The sequence below is a fragment of the Cydia fagiglandana genome, chromosome 19 (assembly GCF_963556715.1).
Source record: "Cydia fagiglandana chromosome 19, ilCydFagi1.1, whole genome shotgun sequence".
Classification (NCBI taxonomy): domain Eukaryota; kingdom Metazoa; phylum Arthropoda; class Insecta; order Lepidoptera; family Tortricidae; genus Cydia; species Cydia fagiglandana.
Genome location: NC_085950.1, coordinates 4620114 through 4638793, shown reverse-complemented (window position 1 = coordinate 4638793; position 18680 = coordinate 4620114). Strand labels below are relative to the sequence as shown.

Below are 18680 nucleotides of genomic sequence, written 5' to 3'. Positions count from 1 at the left end.
TTAAAACATCAGAATAAATCTTTTGTATATATGATTCGTTTTTAATTGAGTATACATACTAAGAATCCGGCCAAGAACTATAGCCATACATACGAAGGTATGGGAGGGGATTGCCGAAAGTATAGTTCGTTTTTTTTAGCATTAGAAAGAACTTCGCAGAAGCAAGCGTGTAGTTTTTATCAGGCTCGTTAATTGTTAATAATCATTGAATTATCTAATATAGCATGGTCAATACATATAATTTACTTAAAATTGTTACCGCTAAAAGTGCCAGATTTAGAACCACAAGCGAACTTCTGCGAAGTTCTTTCTAATGCTAAAAAAAACGGACTATAGACAATGAAATATTTATTTTATTAGCTACTAATTAAAAAAAAAACTATCAGGTTTACAAATTTTAATTTAAAATCACTTAATTATCTTATAAACACATGGTATTGTCGATATAGTTGATATAGTATAACATATTTGAATACGTAACTGAAGTATTTAATATATGCACCTATACATTCGTAAATTACTAATCGATATGATAAAAGTATTACGTTTAAAATTAAATTAAAAAATAAAACCACATTAATTTGTGTAATCCAAACACATTACTTTTACTACAAGGGCACTCCTTAAAATTTTGCATATCCCAAAAAATACATTCAGTATTAGTACATTATTGCAGAGGCCGGGAAAGGGCAATTCGTGGATGAGTTTCGATTTTGTCGAATCCACGAATTGCTATTCCTGCCGAGGCATATATAGTGCTTTTCTCCAAACATGCGAGGAAATAAGCTAAAATAATTATTATTTAACCATCAAGCATCACTCAAATCAAACCTTCACATCCAAAATGTCAAAAACAATTTCCCTCTTTAATTATTTTTTAAAAGTTAAAGTTACAAACTTATTCTGCCATTCAGTATTCGTTCATTCAATATAATTGTGCAATATAGTTGGTCAAACCAACTTTTCAGTCAGTAAGAACCAGGAAAACTATACCCATCCTTTTCTTTTGGGTGCTAGTACTAGTGTAAGACAAAGATAGTATGATTCTCTTTGTCTATGTTTGAAATGAGAAAGTCCTTTGACAAACTATATAAGCTTTATGAACACGGATGAGATTTAAAAAAAATATAAAAATAATCTTTGATTTTATTAAGCAGTATTCGCACGACCATACACGTGAAATGATAGCTGATCGGGTCGTGTAGAAGCGGCTCGCGGCAATAATAATTGGCCGTTTGCATTTTTTTTATTAAAAAGTAAAAAACACTACAGTAATAAGTTATTACTGTAGTGTTTTTTTACTTCCCGTCCGCTAGAACAGGACAGCGATAGTTTGATGTTTTTTAATTAGAGTTTGACATTAACGAAGAACTTCCCGTAGTATTTTTGCTACAGTAAGGTGAACATTTCCGAGCATATTGGAGAAAATTATATAACCTTTTTCTAATGCTGAATAAACGAAGTATAGGCCCCGTGCATGATCTATAGGGGGCAGCATAGGAGCCGTCAGATTTTTGGCGAGAGCCGTAAATGTGTCGTTTATGCTTCCGATGTAGCCCACAAGGGATCATCCATTAATTACGTCACACGAATTTCTAGGTTTTTTGACCCCTCCCCCCTCCTTGTCACACTTGGTCACATTTAGCAAACCCCTCCCCCCTAGTGTGACGTCACATTTTTTCTACGAAATCGCCAAATCGAATTAAGTAGGTACCTAAGTATTATTAATATTTTGTCAAAATATTTTTGTCGATATAAATATTTGTAATTTTATAACCTAAAACTGCTTAGGAAAGAAAATTAAACGAATAAAAACGATTATCGTCTTAATAACTTGTTATTTAAATGTACAGCGAATAAAATAATTTAAGTAAATAAATTTTCGGTTACTGATGAAGTTAAAGTGACGTCACAAAGTTTGTGTCTCCCCCTCCCCCATGTCACAATATGTCACATTTTCTTGACCCCCTCTCTCCCCCTAAACGTGTGATGTAATTAATGGATGACCCCCAAGATGGCAGAACCTCTACTATGCACAAGGAAACGTACCGATAAGAACGGTAGATGGTAGCACTTGCTTTGGCAATGTACATGTATTTCTGATTCAGGCCACAAGATGGCAGAGCCTCCAACGCGCATGGTCCCTATAAACAGTTTAATTTTGAAACTTATTGAGATAGCGATTATTCGATTGGTGTTGGTGCCCATTTCTTTAATACATTGTGTATGATAATTATAATTAATAGATATAGTGAAGCTACTTGAGTATGAAATACACAACACTTTTGAGCTCCGTGAGATACCTGCAACAAAAAATAATCATGTTTCTGTTCTGTTGCCCAACCCCTGGAAGCAGTGAGATTTAAATAAATATATAGTCTGTCAAGCAAAGTAATGCTTATCATGAACAGTGGTATAAAACAATATGCAATGCCGTTCGATTTTAAATCCTACCAGTAGAAGATAGAATATTAAATGCAATAGCATTTCATTTTGAGTTGTGCCACTGTTCATGATAAGAATCGGTATGTCAATCAAGTCAACACTCAAAGAGCAGTATTGCGCTAAGAAAAGCAGCAATGTACATCAAACCAAAACATGTAATTATTAAATTTTACAAATATTTACAATCATCGAGCATGATTGTACAATGTGCATTGTAGGCATCTTGACTTTTCTTCAGTTCATGCACAATCTTATTTAATATATTGGTATTTAATGGAGACATCATAATTTTTTCTTGAAATAGCAACAATTCATAATGTAAACAAACAAGATGGCTGTCATTCACGATCCACATTCCACAGATAAAACACAGCTGGGACATTCGGACACAGTGTTGCTAACCCGCGATTTTTCAAATTTGCCGCCTTTTGCTACTGACAAGATTTGCTTGACCAAGTATAGTCTATTTTATTAGGTGCAGTTAGCAGCAATAGTTGCTAAGCGGGCGAGGTGTTCAAAATTACCTTGACGCGCTCTTATTCTCTTAACAATATGTCGCGTCAAGATCATTTTGAACACCTCGCCTGCTTAGCAACTTCTGCTGCTGACTATACGTACCAACCTACATTATAGTTTCAGTCCTTGTGCAGGAACTTGTTGAAGGCCTGGTACGAGGTCTCCAGGTCGAAGATGAGCTGTCGGCCCTGGGCCTCGGACAGCTCGTCCGAGGCCGACATCTCTGACAGCTTGTGCAGCCATTCTTGGACCTGCGCAGAGACAACTTCTGCTGGTGACTGTACCTACCAACTTACATTATAGTTTCAGTCCTTATGCAGGAACTTGTTGAAGGCCTGGTACGACGTCTCCAGGTCGAAGATGAGCTGTCGGCCCTGGGCCTCGGACAGCTCGTCCGAGGCCGACATCTCTGACAGCTTGTCCAGCCATTCTTGGACCTGCGCAGGCAAAGATCACTTCATTATATTTGCCCATAGCAGTGGGGAGACACTCCTCACTTCGGGTAAACTCGGCACCGTTCGGCTCAGCATTGGTCCGAGCAATTGGGGTTGGCACCACTTGACTTCCTTTTGCGTGCGCGACCACAGATAAGATGATCACTTGAATTTTGGCAACTCTAAATAGCTGAAAGGGATAGTGCCATATATTAGAAAGGGAAAGCATGATTCGATCCTGAACCACTGTCAAATTTCGGGTTTGTAGGAAGTGTCCTTTCTGTACGGAAGTAATATTATTTATTCTGTGCCCATAGTAGTCAAGGCTCGGAAAAACGCCCGTCATTTCGAGAACAACCTACATTTAGGGCCAATTTTATGAGTCGAAAATGCGTTGGGGCATATTTAATCATTGACATGTGTCCCTTAAGCCCCGGAGCTGGGGCTGGGACTCCAGACGGAGCTCATCCGGCCCTTTAATAAAGTGGCTGACACTAACCTTCAGTTTCCCCTCAAAGTCCTCCGGCAGCATCATGAGACGGTCCATGGTGTCTCGCAGGTCCCGGAGCTCGGGCTGGATCATGTCCATGGCGCGGAACTCTAGACGAAGCTTGTCCATCAAGGTGATGAACAGCTGAAATCGTACAACAGTTCATTAGAAAACAGTTCATCAATATTTTTCAATCTACAGCTGAGATTCTTCTTTATGGTCGTGACCTCAAGTCTGAGGGTTGCCATATGGAAGAATTAAATGTCCTGAAATCACCTTAAAAATCCGGACATTTCTTGTAGCAGAGATTTGGCGTAGCTTGAACGGCGGTGTGCTGCTCTCTGCGGTGTACTGTATCGTGGATCTACTTTTCCCTTTCCCTTCGCCCGATCCCGTAGCTCCGGGCCCCGGGCGCGAATTTTATTTTTATAAGGTCATTCCTAAAAATCCGGACACATGCCAAGTCCGGCCGCAATCCGGACAAAGGGTTAAAAATCCGGACATGTCCGGACAAATCCAGACGTATGGCAACCCTATGTTCGAGGGACGTGACTCCTATGGGTTATTCTTCCTACCACTGCTCTCCAGGCCTCTCGATCTTCGGCCATCTGCATCGTTGCCTGGAGCGAAGTCTGGGTAATATTTTGGACCACATCTGGCCATCTACTGGGTGCACGCCCTCTAGTCCTTCGTCCGTCGTCACCCTGGTAATAATGCGCCTTTACGCATATTTCAAATGCGAGAATCGACATTTAGTTATCTGCCTCTTTATCGCTCGAATATGCAAGAGTGAAGAGGTTAGATAACGAAATTTCGATTTTCTTGTTTCGCGGTAGACCCCCAGGTTGTGACGGACAGTGGTAGTGGCGCTTCCTACACAGAGTTTCGCGTAATATTCCCTAATGGAACACTCTACAGGTTATCAATTTCGATTAGGTACTCACCGATACAATCTCAGCAATGTATTTGTTGGTGTTGCCCTTGTCATCCTTGATGAGGTTGGGTTTGTTCTCTCTTATCCGCTCCAGCGCAGCCGGGCAGTCTAACTGGAAATATTAACAAAATATGTGAGCCAACACAAATCATTAGTGCGTCTGTCTGTCTGTCCGTCCAATCCCAACCCTTTTCATCCGAAACTACTTGGTCTAAGATTATAAAAAAAATAATACACAAAATAGTTAACTATACATGACCAGACATGAAAACCTATTAGAAATGTGAAGTCAAGCGTGAGTAGGACTAACTTAGTTTTTGATCCAAACCCTATGGGATTTTTAAAGACATTTCATTCATGAATGCGAGTCCGACTCGCACTTGGCTGGTTTTTATATTACATACTTAAATGTTACAATACTAAATAAATTAATGTGCTAATATTTAAAAAAATGTGTGGAATAATCACGGTTCATATCACGGTTGATGTAAGTCCAATAGAATGGTATTCCAATACAAATTATTGGACCCAAGAAATCATTAAAGCAAAATATTTTTTTGTAGAGTGATGAAATAATTTAAAGAGAAGGAAGAGGACCGCCAAACATGGAAATTGCTCCACTGACAAGAGTCATACTCTTAAATAATCTTATTTACTACTAAAATAGGACAGTAACATTGGCAAATCTCACATTTATTGGTAGTTACACCATTATAAATACATTTTTAAGTTATTAGCTAACATAATTGAAAAGTAATAAACATCATTATTGAAGCAAATATTGTATATGGACCATGAACCTTTTAGTGAAAAATTGAAAATGTAAAAATCTATCCAACACTAGAGTTGACTTACTCTGAACTTACACAGGACGGATCTCAAGACAGAGGAAGACCAAAACAGAGATGGCGGGACCTTGACACATTTTATAAACAGTGGCGGGAGTGTGCATTGGATAGGACCAAATGGCGGGAAAGAGGAGAGGCCTTTGCCCAGCAGTGGGACACTCCTATAGGCTAATAAAACAAAAGTTAAGTGGACTTACTCTGAACTTAGTAATGAAGGCCTCAATATTAGGAAACTCCGTCCCTTGCACCTGCTTAAACGCGACCTTGTACTGCACCAGCAGACGGCTACACGCCGCAGTGTACTCTTGAGCCCGGACCAAGTCCCTCATATAAGCTTTCTCGAGGTGCTGAAGTGTACTAACTACAGCGTATAATTCTGCCATGTTATCATGCCTGCAATTAGTTTAAAATGGCATAAACCTCCTTATAAACTACTAAAGAGTCTTAAACAAGACTATAAAGCTAGTGAACGCGCTAATAATCGATAATTATAAGCTATAGTCAAATATTGACTAAGATACGTTAGTATGAGAAATTAACGGGGTTTTCAGTCAATATACTTACTTTTCACGCTCTCTGGCATTGCGATAGAGCTTAACCTCTTCGTATAACTCGGGTCTTGTGTCTGTAAAAGTGGTAAAGTGCTGATAATTGGGAAAAACAAAGGATAAATATTAGATCACAAAGAAGAGTACAAACCTTGCATTGTAAACGTATTCCGGAGATGATTAAACGTAAGGCAAGCTTATTAAGGTAATAATTGAGTGGAACACGCACTAATTTGAAGGAGAATAAAGAGAAAACAAATATTTATTTTATTAAGACGATGACAAACCCATTCGCCCTTTAATCGAGTTTTGACGTAAAATTGAACGAATGAAAAGATTGGTGACTAATAGTGAATAGTGATGTCCTTAAAATTTTGCTGTTGCAATAAAATTTGCCGCTGAAAAAACGCGGCCTGCGAAACGTTCGTGTATTGAGGCCTTAGTCTGTATTATCATTTTATATAATTTGTGTTTACTTGACCGTTTTTGTGTCTCCTATTAAATTTGTGTGTTACGGCTATTAACCCCGCTCTACACCCGTGCGCGAATCACTGCGCGAAGCGAAGCAGAGGGCCTACCGCGACCACGTTCAACGTGTTGTCTCTCTGTCGCAAATTCGTACGTAAGTGTGACAGGGAGGCAACACGTCGAAAGCGGTTCGCGGTAAGCCCTCAGAGCGGCTACCGCGAAAACCGAAATTCGCAACTTGCGGGGATCTTTCTCTTTTACTCAAATGAAGGCGTAATTAGAGTGACAGAGAAAAATCCCCGCAATTTGCAAACTTCGATTTTCGCGGTTATTGCCCTGAAGTCAACTCAACACGCGCGTTTGCTTAATACGTGTGTATAGTGGGCTTAATCCGAACATTGCTCTCAAGTCATAGTGATGTTCCCATTTTGCCACTGCAATAATATTATTTCCACAATGCAAAACGCTCGTGTGTAAGCGCTCTGAATTTTTTCGATCACTTGTAAATTGAATCTGTAGTTGGTATTTGCGATAGTAGTGTTAAAACTCGTTTTTTATTTGTATATATTTGTTTTATGTATGATATTTTGTGAAACTGCTTTTGCTTAATTTGTTATCGGTACTATCGGGTCCTCTTTACAGCATTGCAACACTGGCATACTGGCAAGATGACGTAATTGTCCAATATGGCGGATGACGCGCGCACACCCTGCCGCCCGCGCCCGTAGTATCTTCGGCAACTGCCATTCGTCTCAAACGATTTCACCTTGCTATGAATAAAAACGGTGAATAACTCGTGTACGAAATTGTTCAAGTAACAATCTGATTCTTGGACCTCAAAAGTGCGTTGTGAAACTGCGTTTGTAAAGGTGGATTCGTGGTTAGTGTTGTATTTACCAGTTCCGTCTTTATTTTGTTGAAACTGAAGTGTTTACGTGCTAAAACCGGAGTATTGTGAGTTAACATAGCGGTGCTCGGGCTTCGCACTTGCCGTTTAATGGGATCTTGTTGATTATCAGGTCAGTATTTTTGAATTACGAATGTAAACTCAACATTCTTGAGTTAGCCGTTCTTATATGACTGAAAATGTTAAGTTTTCATACATATTTTGGGCTAATTTTCAATTGAAAAGTAGTTAAAAGTGTAAAACCGTAATATGACGTTACTATAGTATTTGTATAGTAGTAAATAGTATTATTCTTATTGGAATGTGCTTGGACCGAGCGTGTTGGGCGCGGTGCCGGTCGTCCTAGATTTCTTTGAGTACATCCACACAGGTAGTTTGGCACGTAGGCTGGTCCGAAGGCGACGCTTTTATGGTCAGTTTTTGTCACGAAATCGTTATCGTGTGGCTTTTGTCGCGTGCTGAATTAGCGACGTTTTTTTGAGCAGTTAAGTTAAATGGTTGAATTTAGTCCTGATATATTAAATATTACCAAATTGCTTAGAGAGAGCATGCTTTATGTATATAAAGATGTTAATAGTAATGAAAATACCTACTTTGCACAGTACAGTACCTAGTTACAAATGTTAGATTTTGGCAACAATTAAATAAAATAAAACTATTTCAACTTATTTGTTTATTTTACCTGACTTATGAAAACAATTCTTATCAGTTGGCATCTATACATTCAAACAACATCAAATATAATCATCAAATTCCTAAATAAAACCAATATCTCAATTAATTGATTGCTAAAATATAAACTTTAATCTAAATAACATGTGATATCATTTAATGTTAAGATTATCAAAATATTAGCCATCACATGTAAAAGTAAAATTAAGTTAAAAAGAAAACACAGGTAAAAAATCGAAATAAAATCTCCTATTCAGAAATTGATGATGATATATTTTGACAGAATATAATTCACATCACTGACTTCAGGACATGAGGTTTTCAGTGTCATTATTCACCTAACTAAAAAGTTAGATTAATTCGGTTTACACTAGACTTATATATTAACTGGGATATGAACCGTGATTACCATTTGTATTGTTTTCGAGCTCCCAATATTTCCACGCAGTTAGATGCATCTTGTTCACGGGTAACTGATATAAGTCTAGTGAAACTAACTGTGAATCATTCAAAACTGTTAATTCGGTCTACTCTTTATTTTTCCTGAAAAGTATACAAAATAGTTGTCAAAGACAAGTATTTTACAATGCATTTTTGTAACTATGTAAACTACAAACAAAAGGCTTAAGCCCCTTAAGTTTTATACCTATTTGCTTATAGTCTGTATCTTTAGGTATTTAAATAAAAATAAACGAATAATTTGTACTTTTCGGGTAGTTATATCATTTATTGGTTAACCAACCACTTTCTAAACCGCCTGGATCAGTCACTAGACAACCTGACTTTAACCTACATTATTTGATCGTGTAATGTTTACATCTACCCTCAACTGGCTTAAGGAGCCGTTTGAGGGTAGATTTTGTTTACTTTTATTTAAATACCTAAAGATACAGAGTATAGTAATCTTAGTATTATTCAATTAGTCTTGCGTAATTCGCAATTTAGGTACCTACATGAAATAATCCCGAACTTCCTTTTATTAGTCAATGCCTAAAATAACAGTGACTAACAGACAGATAAGTGACAATTCTGACTCCAGTGCTCCTGGTGACATCATGCCAGTAAATTACTGTTTTTTACCGTTTTATGTTATCAACAAGTTATTTTTTAGTTTTATAAATCTACATATTGTCGGGTGACAAGCAAAAGTCACTAACTAACATCATTGAAATTATTGGACAATAAACAATGTTACAAGTGTAATAAGTACTTTAATTTTTGATAGTACTTATAGTTCGTTTTTTTTAGCATTAGAAAGAACTTGAAAGAAGGTAAGCGATCTTGGCATGTCTTTTAATTGAAAAACGCTTTTTAAAAATCAATAACTATCACTTATGAAAGCAGAAGAATATGTAATATATTTTTGATTTTTAAAAAGCGTTTTTCAATTAAAAGACATGTCAAGATCGCTTACCTTCTCGCAAGTTCTTTCTAATGCTAAAAAACGAACTATAGTTTCTGTGTGGTGTATGTTTTGATAAATATTGTGTAATCGAACAGAAGGCATAGTTTTGGAAAAAGTCTTGACTGTATTTTTGAATACATTTAGATTTAGATATCTATTAATCTTAAATTATTTATGAACCATTGACATTCCAGTCTATTCAAATGTGTGTGATGGATATGCGATAGCCCATATAATGAGATTAATGAGTAATATAATGAGATGAGCTCAATTCTGGCCTATTTTTATGCCTTTACCGATATGCTTCCAAATAACTCATAAAATGAAGCTATGAAAATAAACTAAGGATCAATTAAAAATTCCACAACACGAGATCAACCTATATTTCACAACTTCCTTCATATATTTATATCTGAAATGTCAGATGTCTTGGGTGGTCCACATTTTCTATTTCTCACCATCATCTCATGCAAAAACGAACCTTATTTGATATGTCGTTGAGTTCATATTTGAAGGAAAACAACAAGGTATGAAAATAAAACTACTTATTAGTACTAAGGTTCTGTTAATGACTATTTTAATTTGTCCTGTTAATTTATGTCTGTAATAAATTTCCTATTGAATTGTTTCAGTAAGTTGTGTGACATTGTTTTATATTTTAAATTTATTAATTTGGATTGTGTTAAGATTCTACCTAGTTGTATATATAGAATAGAATATTCTTTATCCGTAAACACACATACAAGACCATCAAGAGAGAAATAATCACGGAAGGTAACAGACAAAAAAAACCGGGCAAGTGCGAGTCGGACTCGCGCACGAAGGGTTCCGTACCATAACGAAAAAAAACCGAAAAAAAAATGCAAAAAAAAAACGGTCACCCATCCAAGTACTGACCACGCCCGACGTTGCTTAACTTTGTTCAAAAATCACGTTTGTTCTATGGGAGCCCCATTTAAATCTTTATTTTATTCTGTGTTTAGTATTTGTTGTTATAGCGGCAACAGAAATACATCATCTGTGAAAATTTCAACTGTCTAGCTATCACGGTTCGTGAGATACAGCCTGGTGACAGACGGACGGACGGACAGCGAAGTCTTAGTAATAGGGTCCCGTTTTACCCTTTGGGTACGGAACCCTAAAAATGAGTCGAAATAGTACATTAACTTACAAGTGCGAAAAGTAGAAACTCGTGGCGATTTACAGATTCTCCCTTCGGTCGTGTTTCAATGTATCGCCACTCGTTGTGAATTACCTTTTCGCGCGTATATTGTACGTTTTACACTAGATATGGCCCTTTTTGACATAGGCACATTTTGTTCTAGGGCGGTAAAGTAACACCATACAGGGTGTCCCAGAATTCGACGTCAAGCCGTAAACGGATGACAGACCAAGTCATAACAGTTATCATAAAAATACAAAAAAAAATCCAAGTCATGTTCTTTAAAAATTATGGTCACTTTAAAAATTCACTAAGAAATCCACACCCTGTAATTATTCAAGATTACACACAATAATAAAAAATTATGGAATTTGTAGTAACAAGAGTTAAAGAACCATTACAGGGTGTGGATTTTTTAGTGAATTTTTAAAGTGACCATAATTAAAAAAAAACATGAGTTGGATTTTTTTTTGTATTTTTATGATAACTGTTATGACTTGGTACTTGGTCTATCATCCGTTTACGGCTTGACGTCGAATTCTGGGACACCCTGTATGTACAGTCACAATCAGATATATTGGAGCGGCTAAGGTGTTTACAATATCTGAAAACGCACTCTAACACCTTGACAATAGAGGCGTGATCAGATATTTGTGAGCGCCTTGACCGCTCCGATATCGTCGGGTGACAAGCAAAAGTCACTAACATCATTGAAATTATTGGACAATAAACCGTGTTACAAGTGTAATAAAGTGCATTGTTACTTTAATTTTTTGATAGTACTTAGTGAGTTTTGCTTGTCACCCGACGATATACCTGATGGCGACTGTACTGTAAAGAAAATTACACACAGATTATACAAAGAGATACGATATATGGGGCATTACCTATGAAAAGGGCCTTATTGTCGATGGCGCTTACGCCGCACAGCGTGGCGCGGCATTGTATTTATATCGGAGCATCGTTAATAATGGCGTAAGCGCCATCGACAATAAGGTCCCTTTTCATAGATAACGTCTCATATTATGTTTTCTCAATGGCCCAAATTGGATGAAAACGTGCAGATACAAAGTGCATAGAGTGCTGTCCGTAAGTAAACGGCGCCCAAGGCCGACTACGCTTAATCTCGAGCACGTAAATTGCATTTAATTGTCACTGGCTCGTGATGGATGGTGTCACCTCTATTTATAATATATATCTGTGTATATGTTGGTACCTAATCTAGTTGACGGACGAAGTGCGTGATGAGGACCTAAAAGCGACGATAACGCATGACTTGTTTGGGATCAAAACTGTCATTTGACTTTCGTGTCGGCTAGGGTTGCCAACCGTACTATATCATATAGTATTGTACTATATTTTGGCTCTCTGTACTATATACTTTTGGAAAAATATATAGTACGCTAAAATACTATATTTCCGATTTAACGTAATATTACACTCATGTTTAGTATTTTATCGAACAATTTTTTTGATGCCTTATTCTGGAAAATACTATATTCCACCAAAAAGAAGTTGGCAACGGACAGAACATATTTGTTGCTACATTGAACCTACCAAAGAAAATAGTATTTTTTATTGAAGCGAATGGAATATAATTATAGGAATATGGTAATTTCAAAATACTGTATTTTCCATTTTTCGGAATTGTTCTCTAACTTATATATATTGACGTCGGGACTCGTTTTCAAAGTGTTTCTTTTCAGCGAGTCTTATTTACCGGACAAATGTGACGTCACTTGGCTTGCATGCTCGTTAGGTTATTTTTTGGCGGACCCCTTAACGAGGTCTCGAGGGCCTCTAGACTCCACAAAAGACGCTTTGAGTATAGTGAACTAGATAGTATGCCATCTCAGTCACACATTCAATAATGATAGTAGAGGGGAGTAGGTTGACTTTTAGTTATGGAAAATGTTGAAATACTTGTTAGACATTCACCCCCCATAACAAGGGGGAGGCCTATGTTCAGCAGTGGACGTCTTATGGCTGAGATGATGATGATGATGATGACTTGTTAGACAACCCTGGGCTAGTGGTAGACTTCTCTAATAATCAAGATATTAAATGACAACAATTTTGTTTGTTATTAAAAAAGTGATGTTTTCAACTCACAAGTTTTATTCTTTAAATTGAACAGGTGTATAGTTTCTGACTAATGGCTCGTCTACACGATGGGCCAGCGCCGGCCACTCCAAGGGACGCATTCATTCTACCGCATGGCTGCGTCGCTTGGAGTGGCCGGCGCTGGCCCATCGTGTAGAGGAGCCATGAGATATTAATATTATTAATATCAGGCCTCGCTCTCGCTCGTCCTTAGAAACTGCTCTCGAAGAGATAACTCAAAAATGCAACAAAATTGAGCAACATTAACAAATATAGAGATAACCTAGAAACCCATTCCCTCACTAGAGCATTGTTTCAAAGATTACTATAATCACCTTGAGAACAATGTTTATGTTTACTTAACTAATCTTATCTTAACTGACAGTCCAATTCGAGTTTTAGTTATTCGATCTGTTTCCGATATGATATATCTGTCTGTGTCAAAAGTGAAATTTCTTCAACCAATAACGTCATTTTCGATACTGACAGACCAGTACAGTATCATATCGGAAACAGATCGAATAACTAAAACTCGAATTGGCCTGTATCATACATCATGTATGCAGAGAAACACGGTCCTTATGACTGAAATATTTAGGTCTAGAATCGCGTGCTACCTACGGCGGTATCTTCTAATACAAAGTTTCATCAATGAAGCCTTAACAGCATAATAGTTCTGGTGAGTCATTCATGTGATTATGTCTGGCTTTTGACGGACGATGTGTTTACTACACTCGAGTTCTGATAAATATTTGTTTTGTATAGAAACTTACAAACTTGTATTAAGACGGACGAACCTAAAAGTTTTACATACAATAATTTATTCTTCGTATAATATTTTTTAGGGTTCCGTACCCAAAGGGAAAAAACGGGACCTTATTACTAAGATTCCGCTGTCTACCCTCAAATGGCTCCTTAAGCCAGTTGAGGGTAGATGAAAACATTACACAATTAAAATAATGTAGGTTAAAGTCGGGTCGTTCACTGACTGATCCAGGCCGTTTTATAATTGGTCGGTTAACCAATAAATGTCATAACTACCCGAAAATGTACAAATTGTTTACTTTTATTTAAATACCTAAAGATACAGACTGTAGGTAAGTGAAAGCTATGTTCATAAGCAAAAAAGCCCGGTTTCCGCACGAAGACCTCTAATTAAAAAACCTTGCGTAAACGGGCGCTGTGGCGTAAATTATATCGGATAAACACCTTGTCATGCCGCTTATCTCGATTTTTAATTAATCGTCTATTTAATGCAATTTTCTGTTGTTATAGCAAAGTATTAAGCCACCAACCATAGGCAACATATAAGCGACAGTTCGCGGCGAGACAGAGACCTCTCGCGTCTCTGTCGCCTGTCTCTGTCTCATCGCGAACTGTCGCTTATATGTTGCCTATGATCAAGTGATGGTCGCGGTCTCCCAAGCCCCCTACTCTGTCTGTTCTCTTTCACGGCGCAGCAACTAGTATCATTTCTCTCTCCTTGCTCTTTAAAAAATGCCGTTTGTCAAAAAAGGACAACCATACTGTTGACAAGATGGACTTCAAATCCAAGTGTCCCCTTTTTAGGCGACCCAGGTTGTGCATGTGTGCGTAAAAACGTATATGTGTGCTCTTTTAGGGATGTGAAAAGTCGATTTTAATCATGTTATATATCGATAAACGCTACACAGCGGAACGAAATAGAGATTAATTGAAGCTTCAATATCTTCGTTAAACATAAACATAATTGAAATTCTAATGGATAATGAATATATTATAATGTAATAAAATAATTCAATTATTGCGGACCACCTATTTTAGTAGGTATTTATGTATTTTAATTAAATATCTGAACTTTCCCTTGGTTCTCTCCTGGGGCGTGACTATAAAATTGTGATCTGATAACCACAAAAAGAAAAAAAGCGTTTTTGTTCATTTTAGGTATAGTTAAACCTTTGAAGTAAAATTAAAATTGCAAGAAATGTCGATAGTTTATCGATATGACTTTATCGACATGGCTACAGCAAAGTGGGTCGCTTTGTAAATCGTACACTAAACCAAAAGTGGTCCCACTGACAGCTCGATTGGAAGGTATCTGTTTATATTCTTATATCTATGCGGTCTCCGGTCGCGGTCTCCTGTCTCGGTCGCTTGTCTCTGTCGCGGCGCGAACTTCCACCTTTAGATGAGAATCAGTATGAGAGAGGCCGCGTATAGTCAGGCCGCGGGGGCGCGCCTGGGCGCTGTCTTTAGCGGTCACGCACACTACAACAAGCATGCCTACACACACGCATACAAAAATAAACATCGGTCCGACAGTTGACGGGGGGCTCCGACAAGGCAGAATTTATCGGAAGCGCCTTTCCGATATCGAATGTCGGAAGGCGCCTACGACAAAAACAGCTGCAGGAGAGTGCCATTGGCATTAAGTTCGCCTTTTTTGCGTTATTTAGCGTTTATTAGTAATCAGTAAATGCATAATGAAATACAGAGAAACACATATCTTCATTTTACTTCCTTCTATTCGATATCGGATCGGAGAATGTGAAAACTTTATAAGTAACTATTCAATTCATAACGGTCAAAATTTACTTCTTAAGACGAAAGTGGAGGAGGCTGACCTCCGTGAAATCGCCTTTTCATATTCTTCATTTTCCTCTGGAGTATCTATAATACATACATACATACATACATATAATCACGCCTATTTCCCGGAGGGGTAGGCAGAGACCACGGATTTCCACTTGCTACGATCCTGACATACCTCTTTCGCTTCCTTCACATTTATAACATTCCTCATACACGCTTGCCGGTTTAGGGTGCTCTTGACCTGGCCTTTAGAATTTCTCCTATCTGATCAGAGAAAGTCCGCCGAGGTCTACCCCTTCCAACTCCCACTTCCACTTCTCCCTACTCATACACTCTCTTTGTCAGCCTTCTTTCACTCATTCTTTCCACATGTCCAAACCATCTCAACATACCTATAATGTAGGTACATATAAAGCGCAAGCGTATAATATAAATCATCAATGGTGTCGCAGCGAACTAGTTCCAAAGATACATCCGATCATTACCCGGTCGAGCCTTCGGCAATTAAAGTTCCAACTTGTTTGTGTACATTTCACCGTTGACTGTCGCATCCGTTGTGTACGCATTCCAAAAACATGTATTTATACAGTCAGTATTAAAAGTAGATCTACTACAGATGTAGTGTCAGGCATGGCTCACTCCGCGATTTCTTCGCGTCGCTACAAGTACATGTGGCCCACACCAATTGTGGTGTCTAGCAGTAAGTAGGTAAGGTAGTAGTTGCCGCGCACCGCTACGGAACGGATGCCTGCTCGCGCTTACGCCATCTTGCGGTCATATCTGTCGTTAATAGACGCGTTTTTACAAGCTTTTATTTACTTTCACCTGACCGTTGTCTGTCTGTCTGTCTGTAATCAAATCTTGCAAGTTAAATTTGATCCACTTCCCGGTTTCCGATTGAGCTGAAATTTTGAATATATACGTAAGACGGGTGACAATGCAATATTATGGTGTCATGGAGCTGATCTGATGATGGAGACCGGAGGTGGCCATAGGAACTCTGTGATAAAACCCCAAACACAATTATGTGTTTGGGGTTTTAAGAATTGTCTCGATGAGTATTAGTTGCCTGTGGAAAGAAAAGTACAGACAGCGATAAAAGCTTTTTCTCAAACATGCAATGAAATATTGATGTTATGTTCCTTATAATAGGCTGCGAAGTATGACGTTTCAGGTGCGGCTAGGACAAAAGGTCGTTAATGGAATTTCATACACATCTTGCAGGCCTAGGCCGGCAAAGTCCTCTTTTTTAATTTTCATTTCACAGATATTTGTGACACAGCATCGTGGCATTCATCCATTAAAAAAAACTAGAGGCAGTATTTGCTTTATGGTTCGTAATGACACACTGCCATTACGCCTATAAAAAAAAACAAAAAACAATGTTTGCTATAATTTGCAGTTTTATTTGTATAAAATCAACATGAACTTATTAAATAATACATTCTATAATTTTATAATTTTAAATTTAACTACACAAATAAAAACATTTAAATTATTTCGTCTAAACGTTAGCGGTAAAAAAGTCTACTCAAACACGCGTAGTTATATTTTTTAAATTGTTATGGAGGTAAAGTTGAAAAATATTCATTCTGTTTTATTGGATTTATGGTGCGTTGTTGATTTTTTGGCTTTAATATGAGTTCCGACGAAATAATGAAATTAATATTAATTGTAATCGTAGGTGTTGGAATTGGCAGCGTAAGCAGAATTGATTTTAAATAACTTGCTGCCTCTGCCGCCAAGTCAAAGACGAAGTATGTATATGGTTGCTTATGGCAATTTTAATATTTGTGAAACTAAGAAAAATGGCTTACAGTTTATTAGAAACAGTTTTGTGGCATACTTTAAATGAATGTAACTACAAATTCGTCAACACTGTGGAAATTATACTTATTTACTCCATGCATAAAGCAACGATGTATGTGAAACATGATATCAACATGAAAGACTACACTCTAAAAAAAATTTGGTTGGCCCTATCAATATCTTGATGGCCGTAATCAAGCATCTTGATTCCATACGAGCCTAACAAGAACTTAAACACATCAAACAAGGTAATTCTGATTGCTATTACTATTGTTAGGTAACTGAACCAATTGAGATCTTGTTCAATATTTACACGAAAAATAATTATGCTAACTAATTGATCCTAGTAAGATCAACTAAGGGCTTGATAATGAAAACAAACAAGTTAGTTTAACTAAGATGTAAATCAATGTTAACATGAAGAATTACTGTATTAACTATTTGACCCAAATAAGTTCAACTAAGAACATGATTACACCGACTTATGGCGTATTAGCCTGAACTAAGATATTGGTCAATTTGAATCTTAATTGTTTAATCATTTCAACTAAGATGTAAATCAATGTTAACATGAAGAATTACTGTATTAACTATTTGACCTAAATAAGTTCAACTAAGAACATGATTACATCGACTTATGCATCTTATTAGCCTGAACTAAGATATTGTTCAATTTGAATCTTAATTGTTTAATCATTTCAACTATGAAGCTTGTTTAGTACAATACCATTCTTGTTCAATTGTACTATGACTTACTTTGTCGCATTTACTAAAACATTTCTTTCAGATCTCTAGTTTTTATACGCGCCGTGCTGAATAATGCTGGTGGTCCTCGTTATTATTCTCAAGGAATTAGTCTTAAATACTAAAATATACATTATACATTTATTTCAGATCTTTTTGGCGATCGGCTTAGACCGGTTTAGCTTTACAAACACGGGAGGAGGCGTGCTTGTGAAATGTGAAGCCATATCGGCCTAGGCCGATCCTCAAGAAGATCTGAAATAAATCTGTAATCTGTATTACCTACTTAGTATTTAAGACTAATGCCTTGAGTATAATGCGAGTACGAGGACCAGCATTTATTCAGCACGGCGCGTATAAAAACTAGCACAAAGAAAATGTATAAAATTTAAACGAATAAGTAGTAAATAAAATATAACAACAAAGAAAGGGATAAAACATAATTAAACTAAATCAAGCCCGTAGAGTTTTATAAAAAGGGGGTAAATGAATAAAACAAAAAAATATTATAATAAGATGTTATTTATTCATTTAATAATTTTGAAAGTAAACGTTTTGCATTTAAATTCACGCGCACGGATCCGTGTCTAAGCTTACGAGGGGTTAACACTCGTTGGTCCAATC

At 37.2% G+C, this 18680-nt stretch overlaps 2 protein-coding genes across 6 annotated transcripts in view; one reads left to right on the top strand and one right to left on the bottom strand.

Annotated features, from left to right (window-relative positions):
• Window positions 1-382: 382 nt before the first annotated feature.
• LOC134673887 (vacuolar protein sorting-associated protein 28 homolog) lies at window positions 383-6552 on the bottom strand. The gene is made up of 7 exons (XM_063531942.1): window positions 6367-6552; window positions 6232-6292; window positions 5865-6060; window positions 4830-4931; window positions 3895-4029; window positions 3258-3398; window positions 383-2303 (listed from the first exon to the last, which is right to left on the bottom strand). The coding sequence occupies exons 1-6, from the start codon at window positions 6371-6373 to the stop codon at window positions 3267-3269; spliced, it is 633 nt and encodes a 210-aa protein (XP_063388012.1). The 5' UTR covers window positions 6374-6552; the 3' UTR covers window positions 383-2303; window positions 3258-3266.
• An 842-nt stretch (window positions 6553-7394) lies between these two features.
• Window positions 7395-18680, top strand: part of LOC134673837 (protein 4.1 homolog) — a 140030-nt gene continuing 128744 nt past the window's right edge. For 3 of the 5 annotated variants that reach the window (XM_063531866.1, XM_063531868.1, XM_063531867.1), the window contains exon 1: window positions 7396-7702. The gene's annotated coding sequence lies outside the window, so the exon portion shown is untranslated. Of the gene's footprint in view, window positions 7703-18680 lie in introns of all 5 variants that reach the window. The other 2 variants (XM_063531870.1, XM_063531869.1) reach the window with 2 other exon arrangements.